General features: G+C 38.2%; 1 protein-coding gene across 1 annotated transcript; it reads left to right on the plus strand.

Moving 5' to 3' along the window:
• The first annotated feature begins 2,202 nt into the window (after nucleotides 1–2,202).
• Nucleotides 2,203–18,846, plus strand: CDC7 (cell division cycle 7). Its single transcript, XM_009489838.2, has 11 exons — nucleotides 2,203–2,296; nucleotides 5,934–6,017; nucleotides 7,951–8,086; nucleotides 8,714–8,807; nucleotides 8,890–9,032; nucleotides 10,909–11,158; nucleotides 11,740–11,835; nucleotides 12,888–13,066; nucleotides 14,305–14,387; nucleotides 17,336–17,485; nucleotides 18,473–18,846. The coding sequence occupies exons 1-11, from the start codon at nucleotides 2,203–2,205 to the stop codon at nucleotides 18,844–18,846; spliced, it is 1,683 nt and encodes a 560-aa protein (XP_009488113.2).
• The last annotated feature ends 1,116 nt before the right edge of the window (nucleotides 18,847–19,962 follow it).

Genomic DNA, 19,962 nt, shown 5'->3' on the forward strand with positions numbered 1-19,962 from the left:
ATCCAAGCCCCGGCCCTCGTAACGCTGCCTTCCCCTCTGCCGTGCCGGTGACTCCCGCCCGCCGCGCCAGCGCTGCTCAGCTGCAGCGCGTCCCACCGAGAGTCCGCCAGCCGCTGCCCTCGAAGGCAGCCTGCTGTGCCCAGCTCCAGGTGCTTTCCGTCCGCCGGCAGCGCTGGCACCATCAGTTCGGCTGAAGCTCTGCATGCGTGACCTCTGGTGCTTGTCCTGTCATAGACGGCTTCCTTGTGTGTCTGTAGCAAACGTCAACTTGTTGCAAGGCTTAATTCAGCCACAAAAATTGCTTTTCTTAAATGGCAAAGAGATATTAACAGCGACTTTTATTTTTGGCCTGCCGAGCTTTTTCCAGGCGTGTCTGTGTGTAAGTTCCCGTTTAAAGGAGCTTTGCATTTTAGTGGCAGCAGACTGCGTTCCAGTTAGCAGCGTTGCGTTGGCCAAGGATTCGGCAGTGGTATCGCTAATTTTTGTCTGCAAAGTTCAGATATCCGACTCGGAAGACCCTGAAGCTATGTGGGCTTTTTGAACCTGTCGCTATCTGTGGGCTTTTTTTTTTTTGTCTCTTGATCTTATGGAGAACTTTATTTTTTTTAAATAGGAGATGTGATTTAACTGCAAGAAAGTTCTTTGAGCTGAAACTTTGGATCCTTTTGGTCTTCCTCTTAATTTTTTATCTCTAGTGGTGTCTTCTGAGCATTTTCTAATGTAAAAACTGAATATCTGACTGAATCAAACCTTGTTTGATGTTCCATTTTATAACTGTTAAGCCCACTTCCAAATTAGTAAACCATTTTTTAATATACTCAAGTATTCGAGGTGTTCGGTTCTGCAGATAGTAGCTTGTGTGTTTAACAGCGATGAAATGAGGCCGTGAGTTACGGAGCCCCTTTCACCCTCCTCATGGCCGGCAAGCCATGAGCGTGTTTCCCCGGCGGCGTGCGGGCAGACAGAAGCGTTCGTTTTCTCTTTCCAAGCAAGGTGTTTGTGGCCAGCCTTGAACTGAAGAGCCCAGAGCTGAGGCTGAATCAGAGCAAGTAGGCCGTGGCGGGGGTGTCTGTATTAATTTGTACTCCTTGTTCTGCTAATGAGGCCATGCCGTTTCAGGTTTGGAACAGGCTTATTTGCCCACTCAGCACTAGCAGAGGGAGTGTCTACCTGTGAGAGACTAGAAATGTCTCTAATCTCATTCCATTGGTTTGTCAGTCCCACTCTCCAGCAAAGCTCCCTCAAAAAAAGCAGCTGTTGCCTGTCCCTGTTCTGTTCCATGAGGACGACAGACTAAAGGTAGCTCGAATTCCCTGGGGACAAAATATATTTCTAGCTCCGTAGCTGAAACAGATGAATCCTTTAATTTGAAGTTTTTCAGAATATGTTTCCCCCGTGCGGAAAAGTTCAGCCAGAACTTTGAAGGTTTGGCAAAGTTACAAGCGAGGAAGATCTTTGAATGGAACCAGTGTTGGGCAACTGTAAGAAGTGGTGCTTGCAGGCTCGCTTATCACCGGTTATCCTGCCCTGGGGTCCTCTGCCTTTCTTTTCCTCATGAGATAGGATTATCAGGGTTTTTTTGATTGTACAAGATTAGTACACTTTACTAATTTACAGTTTTATTTACAGTGTTTCCAAGATTTGGGAAGAAGCATTTCAAAATAAGCCTGTGCTATTATTTCTTGTTATGGTGAGAGGGCAACAAATAATTATGCTTTTTGTTGATCTTGTCTAGAAGAGAGAGAAATCTCTCATACTGAAAAGACATTTTTTCTCTTTTATAATTTCTTTCACGTTTCCTGTCTTTGTACGGGTGTTGCAGCATGCAATGCAGCTATTCCTGTGCGCAGCAGTTCCTTGCCTTTCAAAGCAAACTTCAGGGAAAAGATAATGCTTTAATGCGAATGAGGAAACACACAAGAGATGAAAGAAAATCACTTGTGTCTAAGCTTATCCTGCAGTCTTTCCCCTTTTTCCCTCCTACTAGAGAGAGAGTGGGTTTACTGGTTTAGTTCTTCTCTAGGATGATGGGTGACGCTTTGTTGTTTTAGGGAGCACAGAGGAACTCCTCAGACCCCCTAAATCTCATCTCAGGAGCTGAGTGCAGGGCCAGGAAGCTTCTCACCAGATATGCTTGCTCCCCCAGGTGTCCAGAAGTGGTCCTCAAAGTCTTGGATTTTTTTACTTCAGGTTTGTTTTGTGATGGAGACCGTGTTGAAGTCTCACTGTGATGAACAGCACCCTCATCAGGCTGAAGACTTCCATGGGAAGCATGAGCAGAACAGCAAGCTTTCAGGTATGTGCTAAAACAGGGATTGCTAACGTTGTGTTTTGTTGCTGACATGCTGCTGCTTCACTTCGGGAAGTTTCGGCATCAATTATAAGCTTGTCTCTATGCGGTCCTATTGTATAAAGAATTAACGAAATGAAAACATTTGAGGTTGCTTTTGGTTTTAAGCTTATTCCTGCTTTCTGTGTATTACAAAACTTCAGCAGCAGTACTTTGTCGCAATTCGCTAACCCTACTATTTATTTATTACGGAATGTGTTATTGTAAGAGGATACCAGAATTCCAGAAAGGCAGTCCTTGAGAATACAATTCTCTGACCAGACAAGTACACAAAAATAATGTTTTGCCTTTTACCTCTAACTGCCAGTCTTATCCGTAAATTTCTGTAGATGTGTCTATGTGTATAAAACCACCGTTCTTGCTCTTGCCAGATAAGCTGAACTACGAACATGTGCTCTGATAGTGGTTTTGCTCCTCGTTTTTGGGTCTCTTTGTGAATGTACTTCAATCTGGACTTTCTGTACAATGCTTGCTCAGTAACTGTGGACAGTTGGCCAGCTTATATATAATGGCTACTGATTTTGCTAGAAATAGATAGTCCTCTGTCAGTCCCCTGCACATCCATGTCCAGAATTACATAGAGTGTTGCTGAGTAACGTTTAGTTGTCTCGCTTTGCAAATGCTTTTCATTCTGGGACGTAAAGAAATGACTTTAAAATCGGCTCACAGAAAATGTTGGATATTATTATTATTATTCACCGATGGTACAATGACTGTATATCCTCTATACCCAACTGGGGATTCAGGCCCCCAGAAGAGAACAGATGATGTTTATACTGCTGTCTATCAACAAGGGCAGTCACTGACTCTTTCTAGCAGTTTTCGGGATCTTTCACACAAGAAGCTGTGTTGAGTTACTCAATGCTCTCAGTGCCTTGGGTAGGGACCACTCTGGCCTAGGATCTGCAGCCTGTGTCGCCCAGCTGTTAGTGCTCCGATAGCGCTGAACTTTGTCCAGGCAGGCACCTGAATTCAGTGTCGGACAAAACGGAGTATGTGGCAGATTCTGTAGCAGGTATTGAGAGAGCTATTCATCATTGTTAGTAGCTACCTGAGGACTGTTAGACTGCTGGTGCAAAACAACCCAAAACCTGCTATGGTAAGGGAAGCAGAAATCTGCTGGTTTCTAGAGACTTAAAAGATGTGCCTTTTGAGCCCGTGTTAGGGGTCTTGGTTTTTGCCAGAGTTAAGTCCCTTTTTCCTAACCAAGCAACTTTACTGGAGAAATTCCAGTGGCAAATTTTTATGTTGTAAGTTACTGTCAGTATATTTTTTTTTTTTTAGTAAAAACTGAAGCTTAAGCAACTCTCATCAGAAGTCAGACTAAAATGTAAGCGTTGGAACAAAACTGTAAGTTGCTTTATTTAGAGCAGGTTAGATAGTAAACTAGTTCTAAACAATGTTGTTCTAACAGAGCCTGTTAGAACTATATCACTGTTGAAAACAATTTTCTAGCTTTGTCCTCTGTCTACTGACCTCTTGGGATGAAGTTTGTGTAGGATGTTTCAGAACCCAATAACAGGATCATCTTCCACAGGACAGGCCTATGTCTTTGAGCGATGTGATAACATTTTGGTGTTCTTTGTAGTTCTGTTATGTGGTTTCTTCTCTTAACGTCTTTGAGTATTCCTGGGGAAAATGGAACACGGTACAAATATCAGCCTTTCCCCTTCCTGTATTTTCTGAAGATTTCAGAAAGCTTTCTTGAATGTCTTACATTTGTTATGTAATACCTGAGCATTTGTGTAAAAAAGTTGACGTTACTGTGCAAACTAACTGGAAATACCACTTTTTAAATGATAAAGTTTTTTATCAACAATTCTTTTTTAGTGACAAAACAAGAATTACAGCAATAGTAGATAAATTTCGTAATAAATTTTGGAGCACATGGGCACTATGAATGCTATCAATTCCAAAAATGTTATGTAGTAACTTCTTGAATTTTTAGTGTTATTTTCAACAGCAATTTTTACTATATTGACAGGAAAATGAAATGATTCCTCAAACTTTCAATTTCCTGCTTTTCAAGGTGTTTAACTTAATCTGTCTCTGTAAAATTGGGGAATAACCAGAATAACTGTACAGTTGACCAGTATTCCTTAGCCTTTTCCTTTGGGGATTGTTAGACACCGGGTCCTATATATCTTGACTGTTAGTACAAGTCTGGCCTTTTTCATCCTAGGATATTTTTTAAGTTTTTAAATATGATTCCTAGCAGAACTGATTAACCTTTTACTTGTATTTGTTGATCAAAACAGTATCTTAAATGAATGTTAGCAATTTTGATGTGTAGTGTAGAGGGTTTTTTTCATTGCTGAAATATTCCCCCCTGAAATGACTTAAAACAAAATAACTTGGAAAAGCAGAGGGAACAACTTAAAGGGGGAAAAAAAAAAAGTGAATGGATAGTAATAGAGGTAGCAGGCTTCAGTTCTTAAAAGTATTTTTCGTATGTTGGTTTTAATACATTTTTGAAATAAATTACAATTGCAAGTTAACTAGAACTTGAATTACCAACTAATTTTGGGGGCTTTTACCAGGAAGAAAAGGTTCTTTAGGCAGACTTCGGATTTTTTTGCTGTATACGGTGAGCTAACATAGAAAGTTGGGGATGCATGCTAATCCATACTTTGTTTCTAGCATATCAGTGATATTTTGAAAATAATTCTCATTGCTTGTGACTTACTGTTCTGGTGAAACAGTACATTTTTATGTGTACAGCACAATTTATATATTTATCTTAAATTTAATTTTTTATTTATTTTTAGGATGAAAAATGTATACACATCTTTTTCTTCCATTTGACAGACTTTCCAAATACCAGTTTGTGCTTACTTCTGTATAATAAAATATTCTTCACCCCTGCTTTACAGAAGTTAGTCACAGCCTCTACATACTTCATAGCTTCAAAAGAAGTGAATTCTGATGCAGGGTAGAGAGAATACTTAAACTACAAGGATTTGTAAACTGAATGGAAAACTATAAAATTTTTTGAGCTAATACAGTACAACATCCTTGTTATGCCATCTAGTGATTGCAGCACAAACTGCAGCAACTTCAATGCAGGGCAAACATTTTTTTTGGTGTTTGCTATTTTAAGTAACAGTGTAAAAGATTGCATTTTCGATCTTTAAAAAAAAAAACCTTTTCCTACATTTTTGATTTACATCCCATGGATGTGCTCCTGTGTTTATAGAAACAACTATTATAGTTTTGTCTTTCATGAAATTGATGTTGCAAGTCTCATGAAAACATTTATCAATGAGCTATAAGCTGATGTCTTATTAACCAGAAGGCTTTTGCCCTCTAAGGAACTGCTAGGCGGCAGATAAGTAAAAAAAAAAAAAAAAATTAATTTTTAAATGCTGCAGCTTATAAGGGAGTGTGATGAAGAGCAACAGTAATATCAAGTATGCAGATGGTAATGTCAGAAGGCATAGATACCTGTCTGCTATTTTTTCCTCTGTTTACGTAAATTCACAGTCCTATGAACTGAATTGTGATTTGTGATCTGAAATATAGATCAGATATTGAATCAACCAATAAAATTCCCAACTTACTTTCCCCATTCTTTCCACAGCAGGAATAAAGAAAGATATTGAAAAACTTTATGAAGCAGTGCCACAGCTTGTAAATGTGTTCAAAATTAAGGAAAAAATTGGAGAAGGTAAATGTTTTATTTTAGCTTACTTAGACTTAAATTTCTTTTGGTATTTCTAACTTAAAAGATATAAATCTAAGATCCCAATATATGCAATTTAAGCCACATGCCTTTTTGATTTACTTCTTGGTCTCTGTAGGAATTCTAATATGTTACTGAGCATAGAGGTGTGTTAATTAGGGACATTATTCAAGATATTTTCTTGAGAATCTGGTATATTGAAGCCTTTCAAAACACCAGCATTCCAGTTTCAACAACTAAAAATTTTTGTGGTAGATTTGAGTAAATAAGTCTTAACACTCCATTCTTTTTCTCTTTTACATGAGAAATCTATTTATATGCAGCTGTGTTTTGACATATTTAACTGCTGTTCCTTAAGTTGGCTTTGTTTCCACTGAAGCCCTGTGGGCAGAAGTGGAGGAGGAGACTGAAAGGTTATAGCTGCTTTATTTAAAAAAAAACAAAACAAAACAACCTTTTTTTTTTTTAAGACATACAGTGTCAAATTTTAGAACACTTACATACACCTTGCTTTCAACAGCTACTGTTACAGATACCTTCAATAAATGTTAGGCATGACAATAAATAGATTCTTAGGTACTTCTAAGTGCAGTATTTCAGTGCTTTTTGGAACTTTACCCAATTGATCTCTGAAATGCTTTGTGACACTCCACACTTTTTTAAACAAAGATGTTCATGAGAGAGAGTCTGGATTGTTTTATGGCTGGTTTGGGATGGAATACCTGTCATGGCAGGCTAGATGGCTAAAAGTTTTTCTCTCCAAAAAAAACCCAATGCAACCCCAAAAACCCCAGCTCCATTCACCACAGCAATACAAAATCTCATAAACAAACAAACAAGCAAACGAGTTCTGCCTATCATAAAAAAGATAGTGTAATTAAACAAAATCTCTGGTTATGAATAGTACTCTGATTTTGCCCTCGGGAGCAAACAATGCTTTTAAAAAATACCACTTGCAGTTCTGCAGCATTATGAGAAAACAAGCTTCAACTTAGGATTCCATTCTGGAGCCACTTTTATTTTAGCAGTTCTCACCACCAAAAAAAAGGCTTAGGTCAACTTGGTAACCCTTGTTGCTATAATCAATTCTACTGAATGTATGGGACTCTAGATTTTTTTTTTTTTTTTTTAATGACTGCAAGAAGTACTTAGAGTTTTTGCTGGCATTCTGGTTGTTATGTATGCGCTTCCAGACTGTTGAACTAGCGTGATGCAAACACAATACTTAAAATGTAATCAAAAGTAATTTGTACTGTTTATTCATATGGAACAATGCTTCAACTTGTATGTTCAGATATCTCAGCTCATTAGGATAAATTAACCTCCCAAGAGGTGTATTAGGATATCCTTAAAATTAAATGGGTGGGTGAGTTTATCGCACGGTCTGAATACTCCCTTTCTCAAATGGGTATCATGTTCTGTCTATGCGGTAATGCTCTGGGCAAACAAATAGTAAAGTTACGCATCATGTGAGAAGTCTTACTTTATAGATAAGGTAACAGAATTAAGAAAAATGTAGCAATTTCAGAAGTGCTTTGAATAGTAAAGGCGGTGCTTTCCAGATTAGCATTATATAGCCCACATACATCGTAGGGAGAGAAGAGTTAGATGTCAGATGAAAGTAAGCTACCTAAACAAGAAAGCAAATCAAAGATAGGAAATTTACATTCAAAGAGCTCTGTGTCCCAGGCAAGTTAGACAGTGTTACATTTGCATTTTTACTGACATAAAAAACTTGTATACAAGATCGCTGAATTCAGGAGTAGAAAAAAGCAACCGCGTTTTTCTCTTCTAGAATTTGCTTTTGATGTAGTATCAAGTATAGTGCAGGACTGCGAACAGCTATACCACTGCTGTAAAAATCTGAATTGACCTAATTAAAAATGCTGAAGACGGTGTTTTTGTCCCTTCTTTACAGGTACTTTTAGTTCTGTTTACCTGGCCACAGCACAACTACAAACAGGACATGAGGAAAAAATGGCTCTGAAACACTTGATTCCAACCAGCCACCCTCTGCGAATTGCTGCTGAACTTCAGTGCCTCACAGTAGCAGGGTATATAAACAAAAAATTACGATTGTCGTGACTAAACTGCTGAATGTTGTCTCACTGTTCTGTATTTATTTATTTTAAGTTTTGGCACTTTGCTTGCTTTTTTTTAACTGTGGAAATGTATATTCTTTTTATCAAGAGCAAATAAGAAATGAAGCGTCTTGCCTGTAATGGATGCCCTTTTATGCTAGTCTCAGTTTGCGGATGGTGCTGTATTTTCCATCTGAGAAGTTCTATGACATATCTCTGTGATAACAAAAATTGCCGTTCTGAAATGCTTGGAAAAAATAATCTCTTCATCAGAAAATGTGGTTTTGGGAATAAATACTTGTTACCAGAGTGTGCTGGATAGCACCTTCTTAAAGTAGTTGGTATCACAAAGGTTAGGTCCCACATTTAATTACAGCGTAACTACAAACCGTGGCCCCACAAATAATCTGTGGAGCCCTCATTGCAAATTGCAGAACTTAAATGGAATATAGCAATGAACATAACTGCTGACTGCTGCTAAGACTGCTGTCAAAATTTAAATTAGATTATAAAAGAAAGCCTGACTGAAGTTTTTAAGAAATAAAGGAAAATAAACATCCATCTTCTGGTCTTTATTCGGTGACATTACTTTTCTTCTAGGGGACAAGATAATGTTATGGGAGTTAAATACTGCTTTAGGAAAAATGATCATGTGGTTATTGTTATGCCATATCTGGAACACGAATCCTTCTTGGTGAGTCCCAGACTTTTTAAGTATAGTAAAACTTTTTAATTAAAAGCAGTTGCATAATTACAGTATCCAAATAATCTTTCAGGACATTTTGAATTCTCTTTCCTTCGAAGAAGTGAGGGAATACATGTTTAATCTGTTTAAAGCATTGAGGCGCATTCATCACTTCGGTATTGTTCACCGTGACGTCAAGCCCAGTAACTTCCTCTACAACAGGCGGCTAAAAGAGTAAGTCTGTCCAGATGAGCATGTTGTGATCTCATTTGGGGTTGTGCGCCTTGGCAGAACAGAGTCAGTTAGGCTTTGGGGTTTTTCCTTCCAGCTGCGTAACATGTGCTTAAGTAATAAAGCTAAAAAGGATTTTTTTTTTTTTTTATTTGTAAAACTTTGCTTTCTGTGTTTAGGGATTTGAAGAGGGAAGGAATTTTTTTTTCCATACTTAATATCTGCCTCATAGAGTGACAAGTACCTGAAAAAATGAAGATTTTACTATTGAGTAAAAGTACTACATTTTTTAATAAGAATGAGGCGAATAATATCAGGGGTTTTTTTCAATAAGAAAAGATTTTTCAATAAGAAAAGCTAATAGTGACTTATGGTGCATTGACTGATACTTGTAAATTTTTACTTGTGGATAGAGTAAAACTGATACAGATAAGAGAGCTGGATTTGGGCTGTTTTAACCTTACATTGAATTAATGTTTATAACTAGTAGGGTTGGGTTTTGTTGCCTGCAAGTCCCAGTATTTACAGACTGTAAAAAGCAAGGTACTGTTTTTTTGTGAAGAGGTGAAATGGATAGAATAAGGTACTGCTTCAGTGCTAGCAGTCCTATAGCTGTATTGGTGAATATTGTGCTATGTACAACTGAGACATTGCGGTGCTGGGGCGTTTCCAGAGAAGGGCAACGGAGCTGGGGAAGGGTCTGGAGCACAGGGCTGATGGGGAGCTGCTGAGGGAGCTGGGGGTGTTCAGCCTGGAGAAGAGGAGGCTGAGGGGAGACCTGCTCGCTCTCTACGACTGCCTGAAAGGAGGGTGTAGTGAGGCAAGGGTTGGTCTCTTCTCCACAGTAGCAAGCAATAGGATGAGAGGAAACAGCCTCAGGTTGTGCCAGGGGAGGTTTAGATTGGATATTAGGAAAAATTTCTTTGCCGAACGGGTTGTCAAGCATGGGAACAGGCTGCCTGGGGAAGCGGTTGAGCCCCCATCCCTGGAGGTATTCAAAAGACATGTAGATGTGGTGCTTAGGGACATGCTTTAGTGGTGGACTTGGCAGTGCTAGGTTAATGGTTGGACTTGATGATCTTAAAGGTCTTTTCCAACCTAAATGATTCTATGATTCAGTGTAGTGAAAGTTTGTAGGGGAGATTTGATACTATTTTGCCAAACCACAAGCTTAAAAATTTGAGAAATACTGTTTGTTTGTTTGTTTTAAATCTGTCAAAATGAATTTGCACTGTCATTTTGCTCTTCCAGCATTTGTTTGAGGCTTAATCTCTACTTGGTGTGGAGGCCATGGAGTTGAGTTTGTCTGAAACCCAGAGACAGCTGGATTGTCTCTGTACTGGTTGTAGCAAAAAATAATTCTTTTAAAGATAGATCTGAAATGTAAACTAACGTAGTCTTACCTGTTTGAAGACTGAAGTAAATTTCAGCGGCATTGCTTGAATTTTGGCCAAACTCTCAGCATTGTTAGTCTTGTCTGTCTTCACTGCTACGTTTGTGCCTCTGCCCATGGGACTCCTGCAAGGGTCAAGTCACTGGTACTTGACTGTTGGCTGAAGGTTGGGAGCTGTAGGACTAGAAGAACCCCAGAAAGGTGTTACTGGGAATAATTTTTTAACACCATTGGAGAAAGCATGCACTTGAGAAGATTACGGGACAAGAAGCAATGAAGTAAGATGGGTATATGGTAAAAACATTGAGGGGACAGGTTAGATAGGACAAGAGGAGGAGAAGGAGGAAAATAGGACAGTGATGCTGGCAACAGTACAATTAAGCAACATATTGAGTAAAATGTGAAAGACAAGTAAACAAGTAAATAGTAAATTGAACTGATTGATGGATACTTTGTGACTCCTGTTTCTAAATCTGTGCCTTTCAGGTATGCCTTAGTAGATTTCGGCTTGGCGCAAGGAACCCCTGATACGAAAATTGAACTTCTCAAAACTGCTCACTCTGAAGACCAGCAGGGAAGTTGCTCGCAAAATAATCCCCCCGTAGCCTTGGGAAGCGGGGTTTCTGTCAGTGTCGCAGCACCTAAACAGATAGCTCAACAGTCAGCCTCAAAAGCAGCTGATAAAAGGTCCAGCTCCCTTTCAAAAATACAGATTAAACAAGGAAGAGGAGGAAAGGTTCTCAGTCTTTTTCATTAATATTGCTGCGTGTTTAACATATTACTTCGTCCAACAGGGGGAGATGTAATACTTGAACAAAAGTTGCGCGCGCCTCTCGTGCAGGGTCCTGATGGGATGCACAGAATCACGGTTTTCCTCTGAAAGTGGCTAGTTTTCCGTAACCCTATTGGCATCGTTCACTATCTGTTAGGTATAAGACAATGCCGAAGGCTGTTCAAAACCCTAGCGTGGGTTACTATTTAGGCAGCCTTAAATCTTTTTTTAAGTGACATGTACTGTGGAACTCCTCCCCAAACCAACAATTATTCAGCTATGTTTAGTTACTTAGTTGCATAACAAAGGCAGTACAGATGACAGATTGTCTTGGGGCACTTCTGAGGTGTGATTCGTTTTGTAAGCATGTTTGCTGTTCTGTCTAGACCATGTTTTCTTCATCCACAGTAAACTGATGCCTGAAAATGACTTGCCATGCAGCTGTTCTTGTTTTATATCACTTCACACTTTTTTTTTGAACTGTCAGTATCCAGCTGACTGTGTGTTAGATAGGATCCTTATTGTCCTTTTTGCTGGTATTGCAGGAGGATTCTGTGCACCATTCTGTCCAGCGCTCTGTCTTTGGAGAGAGGAATTTCAATGTCTATAGTTCCACATACCAGGAGAACTCAAGTACAAAAGTAAGAAGTATGACTCATCAGTAAGAGCAATCTGTTACATATTTGAAAAATTATAGAACTGGTTGTTCTGTAAGACTGGACATTAGTTCCACAGCATCCTGGAGTAAAAGTTTTTCAGCAGATTATTAAGTGTGTCTTTGCTGAAAGGCTTGAAGAATTTTTCATTTTTGTCTCAGTCCCTTTTGAAACTCTGAAAGAGCTGGTTATGTAGCTGTGTCCCTAGCTGATCTTGTCTGTATGCTAAATTAATCTTTTTTCCTACACATGTATCTGTGCAGCTAAGATATACTTAGCTTGTGAAACTTAATTTTTTTTTTTTTTATTTTGCAGTTGAAGCTGGAGAGAAAACTTGTAATAAATATTTTTCTGTACTTTTTGTAATTAGTATTTAATAGGACAAGGGGGAGACCCCAACTAAATTAGAAGGTTTGGCCAACAGTAATCATCTTATTGTAGAATTAGAGTTAGTGCCTGTGTGTTGCTGTGGCATTTCCTATACATTTTTTTTTTTTATTCTGATGTTGAACCAAAAGAATTCTTGAAACATTATACTAACTTGAAAAATACTTGTACCACTTGGCATGATGGTGTTGGGTTGATGGTTGGACTGATGATCTTAGAGGTCCTTTCCAACCTTAATGATTCCTAGTTTTTACTGTCATTAAAAAAGAATCCAGCCACCAAGCCAGGAAACATGAAATTGCTACTCTCCCCTGAATTGGTTTAGTGGTGGACTTGGTAGTGTTAGGTTAACGGTTGGACTGGATGATCTTAGAGGTCTTTTCCAACCTTTTCTGTGATTCTGTGATTCAGAATATCTAACGTATATTGTTTTTCAGTAAACACTGGAAAATGTTTTCCGAAGGGGAAGGGGAGGAAATCAGGATATTTAGATGTTGTGATATTGTTAAAAAGGTTTGCTGTCTTCTGTTCTAAAATTGCAGCTTCTTGCTCATGAACATCTGTTCAGCCTTAGTATTTTAGGAACTGGCCTATCTGTATGTAAAGGGAACCTTCTTAAATATGTCACCTCTAAAATATCTACATTGCAGCTCATAAAACAATCAAAGATGATAGATGTTTCATCGAGGAAGTTAGTAACCAAGAAGAAGATTATTTCTACCAAAACAGTGAGCAATGGGGCAGCCAGGAAAGCTGCCGGTGGCTGTCCCTCAAACCTGACCTGTGACTGTTATGCAACAGATAGAGTTTGCAGTGTTTGCCTTTCAAGGTAATTTGCTTTGATAATGTTGTAAAATTGTCTGCTATACTGTCAAGCAAGGTCAGAAACTTAGATTTACTAGATAGCTGATTTAGTAGGTGAAAGATAGCATTTGATCTGTGCAACCCTTGAAACACTTGAGTATGCTCTTTTTAAACAAGAATAGTTCGTGGAATTCATGGGATAATTGGTTCACTGCTATCTGCAGTAAGAGAGATTCACTGTTAATGATTTTTTGTTGTTGTATTTAATTATTGACCTACATGTGTTGTAGAAAATCACTTGAATTAATTATAACAGTTAGAGAAGACAATACATCAGTCTGTCAGTAGTAGTTATCTAGCAGGCCTAAATCATGCCAATGGTTTGGATTCTGGAAATCATGAAAAGTAGAATAAAAAGGAAACATGACTGTTTTGTATTTGTTTGTTTAAAAAATAATGTTTAAGTGATAATTATAGACAGGTTAGAGAATCTTAATAACTCGGTTCAACTCCATCCCTCTGCAGTTAGTTTTGGTTGTGATCTACTATTGCCTTTTATCCACACATTAGGGAATGCAGAATAATGCAGAGAATTCTGCTTAGTAGGCATAGCCCCTCTCTTCCCAGACTGTCAGAATATGGTGATATCAACTTCATTTCAGAAGTATGAAACGTGAGGCATCTGCCAGAAGTGGCCCATAGAAGGAAAGCCATACAAGAAAGCTCTGGAAAGCTGGGGGGGGTGTGTGTGTGTTTGTTTTTTTAAATAATGATAATCTCACACTTTTTAGTTAATCTAACGAAAAGTAAGTTCTTGTCAACACTCAGAAATAGTGAACCTTGGTTTGCTGTGGACTAATACAAAGCCAGCGCTTCCACATTCAAGAATCTAGTGCATTTTTTGGCTTAGGTTAATTAGTCTCAACTTTAAAGCTTCCTGTGAAAACAAGCCTTTAGCAAAAATGATGCTGCCGGTGAATGAAACTGAAAAAGGTCATTGTGAGTGAAGCATGCAATAAGTATTTCTGTGGCATTACCTTATGCTAGATAATATAATAAAAATATAACAATTACCTTATGCAAGATAATTTCATGCTAGATAATTATAAGATGCTTCAAACTTCTATAAAACTTGAATAAGGCAGGGTTAGGCTATTTAGATTTCTTACACAAGTACATTCTAAAAATAATATTAAGCATTATTATAATCAGAACTTTTTTATCAACTTTTATATTCTAAATATGATTGTCTCTTATTACGAGGTGTCAGCAAGTTGCTCCCAGGGCAGGAACACCTGGATTCAGAGCACCAGAAGTATTAACAAAGTGCCCCACTCAGACCACAGGTACTGCACAACAGATTGAAATTAATGCCTCTTTTCACCTCTAGATCCTTCTCATTTATGCCTATTATGTTGTCTTTTTTATGGGAGGGGTTTTGCTTACATGTGACATTCATTTTATCATCCCTTCTAACACCAAGCGTTTCCTGATTTTAATTAAAAGTTGTTTATTCAGACTAAGAACAGGTTAGGAATATTTTTCCTGTATTTGAAACTCAAATATGTCTTTATTCATTTGAGGGGTAGTGCCATATGCAGGAGTTGAATACAATGTGTTTTAAAAGAAAATGGAGCTGTAATTTTTATCAAGTTTCTTGGCTTATTGGCTTATTTATTCAAGTAAAATCTTGAATAAATCTTGGGGAGAGGACGTACTTTAGACTTTTCTAGACAGGTTGTCACATATAGTTTGCTGTTATAGCAGGCAGAGTTAATGGTGTAATTGCAAATGTGTTTTAGAAAGCTTTGGTTAATACTTGTTATCAGCTTTTTTCCTTTTTGCTAGCGCTTTAAATAGCTGGGCTGTAAATGTCTTAAGTTTTTCTTACTAAATTTTTAATTTCTCAGGGTTAAATAAAACAATCAAGTTAATACGTTTCAGTAGCCTGGGTAAATATGAGGGCAGAGCAGAGGGATGGTTAATGCATTAGCTGATGCAGGTGGGGTGGGAGAGGTTGTGCCTACCTGGAGAATGGAGGACCAATAAAAGCAAAGTTACCTGTTAAACATTTGGTGTATGACTAGGAGTTTTGACGTATGAAAAAGGGGGATAAATACAAATGTCCCCAAAAATTGGATTTAAAATAACAGCTTTTAGCCCCTTTTTTTGCTGAATACCTTTTGAGAAAATTGTCAATTTTCAGTACTTAGTGTGTATACACCCTCAGAACAGACTTAACAATACATTTGATCAGCTTATCCCTAGATAGCTTAACATTACTTGAAACAACATCTGTGCTGTGGGTATGACTGGGATTTCAAGAGGTAGGGCAGCCTGTTTGGAGTTACTGTGGCTGTGCTGTAACAGCCAGCTTTACGGGCTAGAAGACATCCAGAAATCCAGGACAAGTTTAGACAATCTCTGAATCTGTCTAGACAGAATTTAGGCAGAAAGAAGACATACCTAGGAAATCTTGGACACATGCTAGTATTAAACATGCTTTCAGACAGTCTTCTGTTCTCTAGGGTAACGGAGAGGAGGATTACAGAAAATATGGGTAAATCTGGAAACCCTTGGGTGTGGCACAGACAGCCCTCGAAGTACTGAGTCAGTGGTGCCGAGCTCCTGTAGTATGTCAACAAAGGCCTTAATTAAACTGGATAGACTAATACTAATATTTATGAGATTCTGTTGTATTTGAACTAACATATCTTCTTGCCCACTTCCATCTGGGACTGCTGTAGTCACCTCCTTGTATTCCTGCCAATCTTACTAGTAGTTCTCGTCTCTCTGCTGAGACCGTTACCAGCTGGATCCAGCTGACTCTGTCCAGAGCTACCTTAGTGCATCTGGCCCAGGTTCACAGCACAGGGAATACAAACAAAACTCCCCAGTTGATGTTGTGCAGGTCCAGTTACGCCTTAACTTGGTTTGTCCCTCTGCTCCCCTTTCCTCGGCTCGGGCTGCCTCGCTAGTTGGATAACACCAGACAAAAGCATAGAGAGGAGTCATGATTTTGATGTCATTGCACAGGATCTTGCATTCTGCTGCTGATGCCAGCTCTACCAGAATTGTAGGGGCAGGATCTACTAGCCATGCAGATATATAATGTCTATAATAATTTCAGCACGAGTTAACTAATGAAACATCTTTAAAGGTCTTGACCTTGATGACTCCACCTTTCCCAACCAGATACCTGGTGTGATGCACAACACCTCCAACAGTATGATCTTTTCAACAGTGATACAGTAATACTAAAACTTTTTTACAGGAACTATGAAGAAGATACAAAAATTTTCCACTGTAAATTGTGCCAAGTGATTAACTTGGATTTTTATTTTTTTAATAAAAGACTTAAAATCTGGTTTTGCAACTGAAGTCAACTTAATACTTTTTTTTTCCCGAAGTCCTATGCTAATAGTGTTTCTCACTAAAATGTCCAAATTAATTACTGCCTGTTTTACTACTTATTTTGTTTGAAGAGAAGTAGATTAACTATGGCTTTATTTCCCAACTGTTAATTTTTCTCTTTAGAGTTTGAGAATCTTTCAAACTCTCTCCTTCACTTTCCTCGCCATCTCTCAAAATGTGCACCTTAGTGAGCCAAAAAATTATGGCAGACAGGTATTCTCATAACTTTCAGTATTAAAGTTTCCATCATGCTTTGGCATCTATCCCCAGAGTACTCTCTGTACTCTTCATAACACAATGAAAGTGATGAATAACTTCTAACTATTACAGTTCTTAAACTGGCTATCTTGTCAAGTGATTTTATATTAGAGAGGAACAAAGTTCATAGTAAGATAAATTTTTTAGTACTGCCTAACTGGCAGCCTCAGGCTCAGAAAAATTCAGATGCGCATTCATTTGTGAATTATTTTTTATTTATGATCTTTATATAAGGTTTTCTTCATATGAAGCAAACTTAAATAACTATCAAAACTAACCACTTTTTCACCCCCCCTCATCTCCCTGGGTAAAGCAACCTCAAACATTGTTTTGGTACATTTTAAGTTTAACAAGTTCATGGAATTACTCATATGAAAAATTCTATGGAAAAGCTTAACTGCTCCCTCTGCATCAAAGCAGGAAATTATTCTTCAATCTAATTATAGTAATTTCCACTGTTTGCTGAAGTGTTATCTATGTGACCAAAGTCAGTAAGTAATTCAGAACATAACTTTTTCTGATAGAAACTTTTCAGGTCATAATTTCTTTTTAAAGAAAGTTGTGATTTTGTTTGTGATGAAATCATGAGTTTAGTTATTAGTAAGTTTGCTTTCGATTGCAGCAATTGACATGTGGTCTGCAGGAATCATATTCCTTTCTCTGCTCAGTGGACGGTATCCATTTTACAAAGCAAGTGATGATTTAACTGCTTTGGCACAAATCATGACAGTTCGTGGATCCAGAGAAACCATTCAGGCTGCTAAAACTTTTGGTATGCAAACCTTAATTATGGGGAAAAGGGGACTATGCATGCTTGGTCTGCTATTTAATGCAGTGACTTACAATCTGTGATTTTTTTAGAAATTTTTTTTTAATATATACATATATTTTTAGGTTTGGGAGTCATTTTGGAGGTAAATCACACTTTTTGCATGTAAAGCACCAAAAATACTAATCTATACATACAGAGTTTTAAGAGAGTTTTGTATTTTTCTGTCTTTTATAATTTGTACATGGGGTACTTCACGCCATAGCTTTCCCAACCTGTCCACTGCCTTTCACTAAGTCAGGGCCACTTGAGGTGAAATATGCCAATTAAATGTTTTCTACTGGCATTTGGTTATAATTGTTGAGGCAACGTTGCTATTCCTGCAAAATTTGCCCTGGAGGCTTAAGTTCAATATGACTTAATATTTAGATGATGTAAACCTCGCTTCCCCCCCGCCCCCTCCAAGAAGGGCTAGTAAAAAACGACCTGTTTAAAAAACCAAACCACCACCACCACAAAACACACAAAAAACTAAAATAACTGTTCCCCTAACTGTTTGCAAGCCAAATGCTGCAGCACTTACTACCTGGAAGTGTAACTGACAGCATCGATTTTCATTCTCCAGACAGCGGTGTAAAAATCAGGGTATCTAATTTTCTTCAGTTCTGTTACAATGACAGTGAAAGGCAAAAAGATGGGGTGTGGGGTAGGTTTCAACCTGTCACTACATCACTTCCCGAACAAACCCAAACAGCTTTGTTCTGAGCAGAACCGAGACAGCCTTCTGACTTGCTGGGGCTATTGCTGTAAAACATGGCTGCTTTGGAGGAGTGGGGAGGGTGGATTTGATTTTTTTGATAGGTTGGTGTTTTGTTTTGCTTTAATGCTGGTTACACTGCAAGACATGAAGTTTCTCTGAAACAAACTTGGAAGTTACAGTTGCATAGAAAGTATAATAAAACGTCGCTTACTGTAAATTTGTTTTTCTAGGTAAATCAGTTCTATGTACCCAAGTAGTCCCAGCACAAAACTTAAGAACCCTCTGTGAGAAGCTGAGAGGAACAAATAGCAGCTGTAAGAGATCCCAGGGTGAAGTGCCCAGCAAGCCTGTGAGTGACTCAGCTTTGCCAGTTGCAGTAGACAAACCGTGTGCTCCCGAGACACTCGGAAAACAAGTTCAGCACTTAAAGAGCTTTCAGGAAGGTGATGGTTTGGAAATGAAGGCAACAGATGTGAAAGGATGGGATTGGGTTCCTGATGAAGCATATGACCTACTTGATAAGCTACTAGACTTAAACCCTGCAACGAGAATAACTGCAAAAGAGGCTCTGCTGCATCCTTTTTTTAAAGACATGAGACTCTGAGAAGATACCATATTCTATTACTGCTTTCATACGTTTTATGTGGAAATGAGGCGCTGAGGTAGTTTTACCTTGTTGCCCTCAACACTTACACTCATTGAAATACCATCACACTGTGCACAGAACTACTGAAATTTTTCTCTCATACAGTTGGACTGCAAATGTAAGTTTACTTTAAGAAATACTTGCAGATGTAAAAATGACATGAATATCACTAACATGGTCTTATCCTAAGACACTTCTGAGGGGTTATTGCTGTGCATACCTGTTCTCTGGGAAAGTTAACTTTGATCAAAAACTACAAAGAAAAATAGTTTCACAAGCTCTATGCTTAATGCTCAAGATATTCCCTTAAAACTTACAAATTTGCCTTAAGGTATGACTGAAATAAGAAAGCGCTTGAGAGACTTTTTTCCATACTTGCATATCTCTGCTTTGTTCCTGATTAGTACATGAGGGACTGAAAATGGAACAAAGTGTGTTAATTTTGTTCAGGCTATTTTCAGAGAGCAGTATTACTTTGGGAATGTTGCTAGAGGAGGGGCCAGGTGCTGGAGGTTATATCATCAAAAGAAAAGCATAACTGTTTTAAAAGTACATTTTTGTTCCTGTCTGGTCTTTCCTACTTAGGCAATAGTAATAAATGCAGTTACTCATTTTGCATAGCCCATGTTTCCTCAGTGCCATGGGTAACTGTGAATATTCAACAACTACTGCCTTCAGAATGTCTCGTGTGACATGCACAGGTTTGAGTTCTGTTATGGAAATGGATTTTTTTTTGTTTTTTAAAGAATATCTGTTAAATAAAGGATTTGTTTTTACGACTTCAGAAGATTGTCTAGAGATGCTTCCATAAAAATTAGTCAGGTAAGGTTTTCCTGTGGGATGTTTGTGTTCAGGAAGAATTATGCACATTTATTTCCTGCATAAATTCCTCAGCAATAGAAAACACTTTTCAGATAGCTCTAGTGTATGTGCCTGTCATAGTGGAAGTATCTTAATTATCAAGGAAGTCTTACCACAGAGTTAGAAGTTAGCTATTGTCTGGTCCTAAGTAGGAAGAACAACCTTAATAACCTCTAACCCCGTACATTCAATGTGCAAAGTAAGTTACGTTAC

The sequence above is a fragment of the Pelecanus crispus genome, chromosome 5 (genome assembly GCF_030463565.1).
Source record: "Pelecanus crispus isolate bPelCri1 chromosome 5, bPelCri1.pri, whole genome shotgun sequence".
NCBI lineage: Eukaryota > Metazoa > Chordata > Aves > Pelecaniformes > Pelecanidae > Pelecanus > Pelecanus crispus.

Excerpts from the sequence above, each read along its gene's own strand:
- CDC7 (XM_009489838.2), top strand. The coding sequence starts at position 2,203 with ATGGAGACCGTGTTGAAGTCTCACTGTGATGAACAGCACCCTCATCAG. Across the intron at positions 13,067-14,304 it reads TGCAGTGTTTGCCTTTCAAG|GTGTCAGCAAGTTGCTCCCA; the intron begins GTAATTTGCTTT and ends TCTTATTACGAG. Across the intron at positions 14,388-17,335 it reads GTGCCCCACTCAGACCACAG|CAATTGACATGTGGTCTGCA; the intron begins GTACTGCACAAC and ends TTTCGATTGCAG.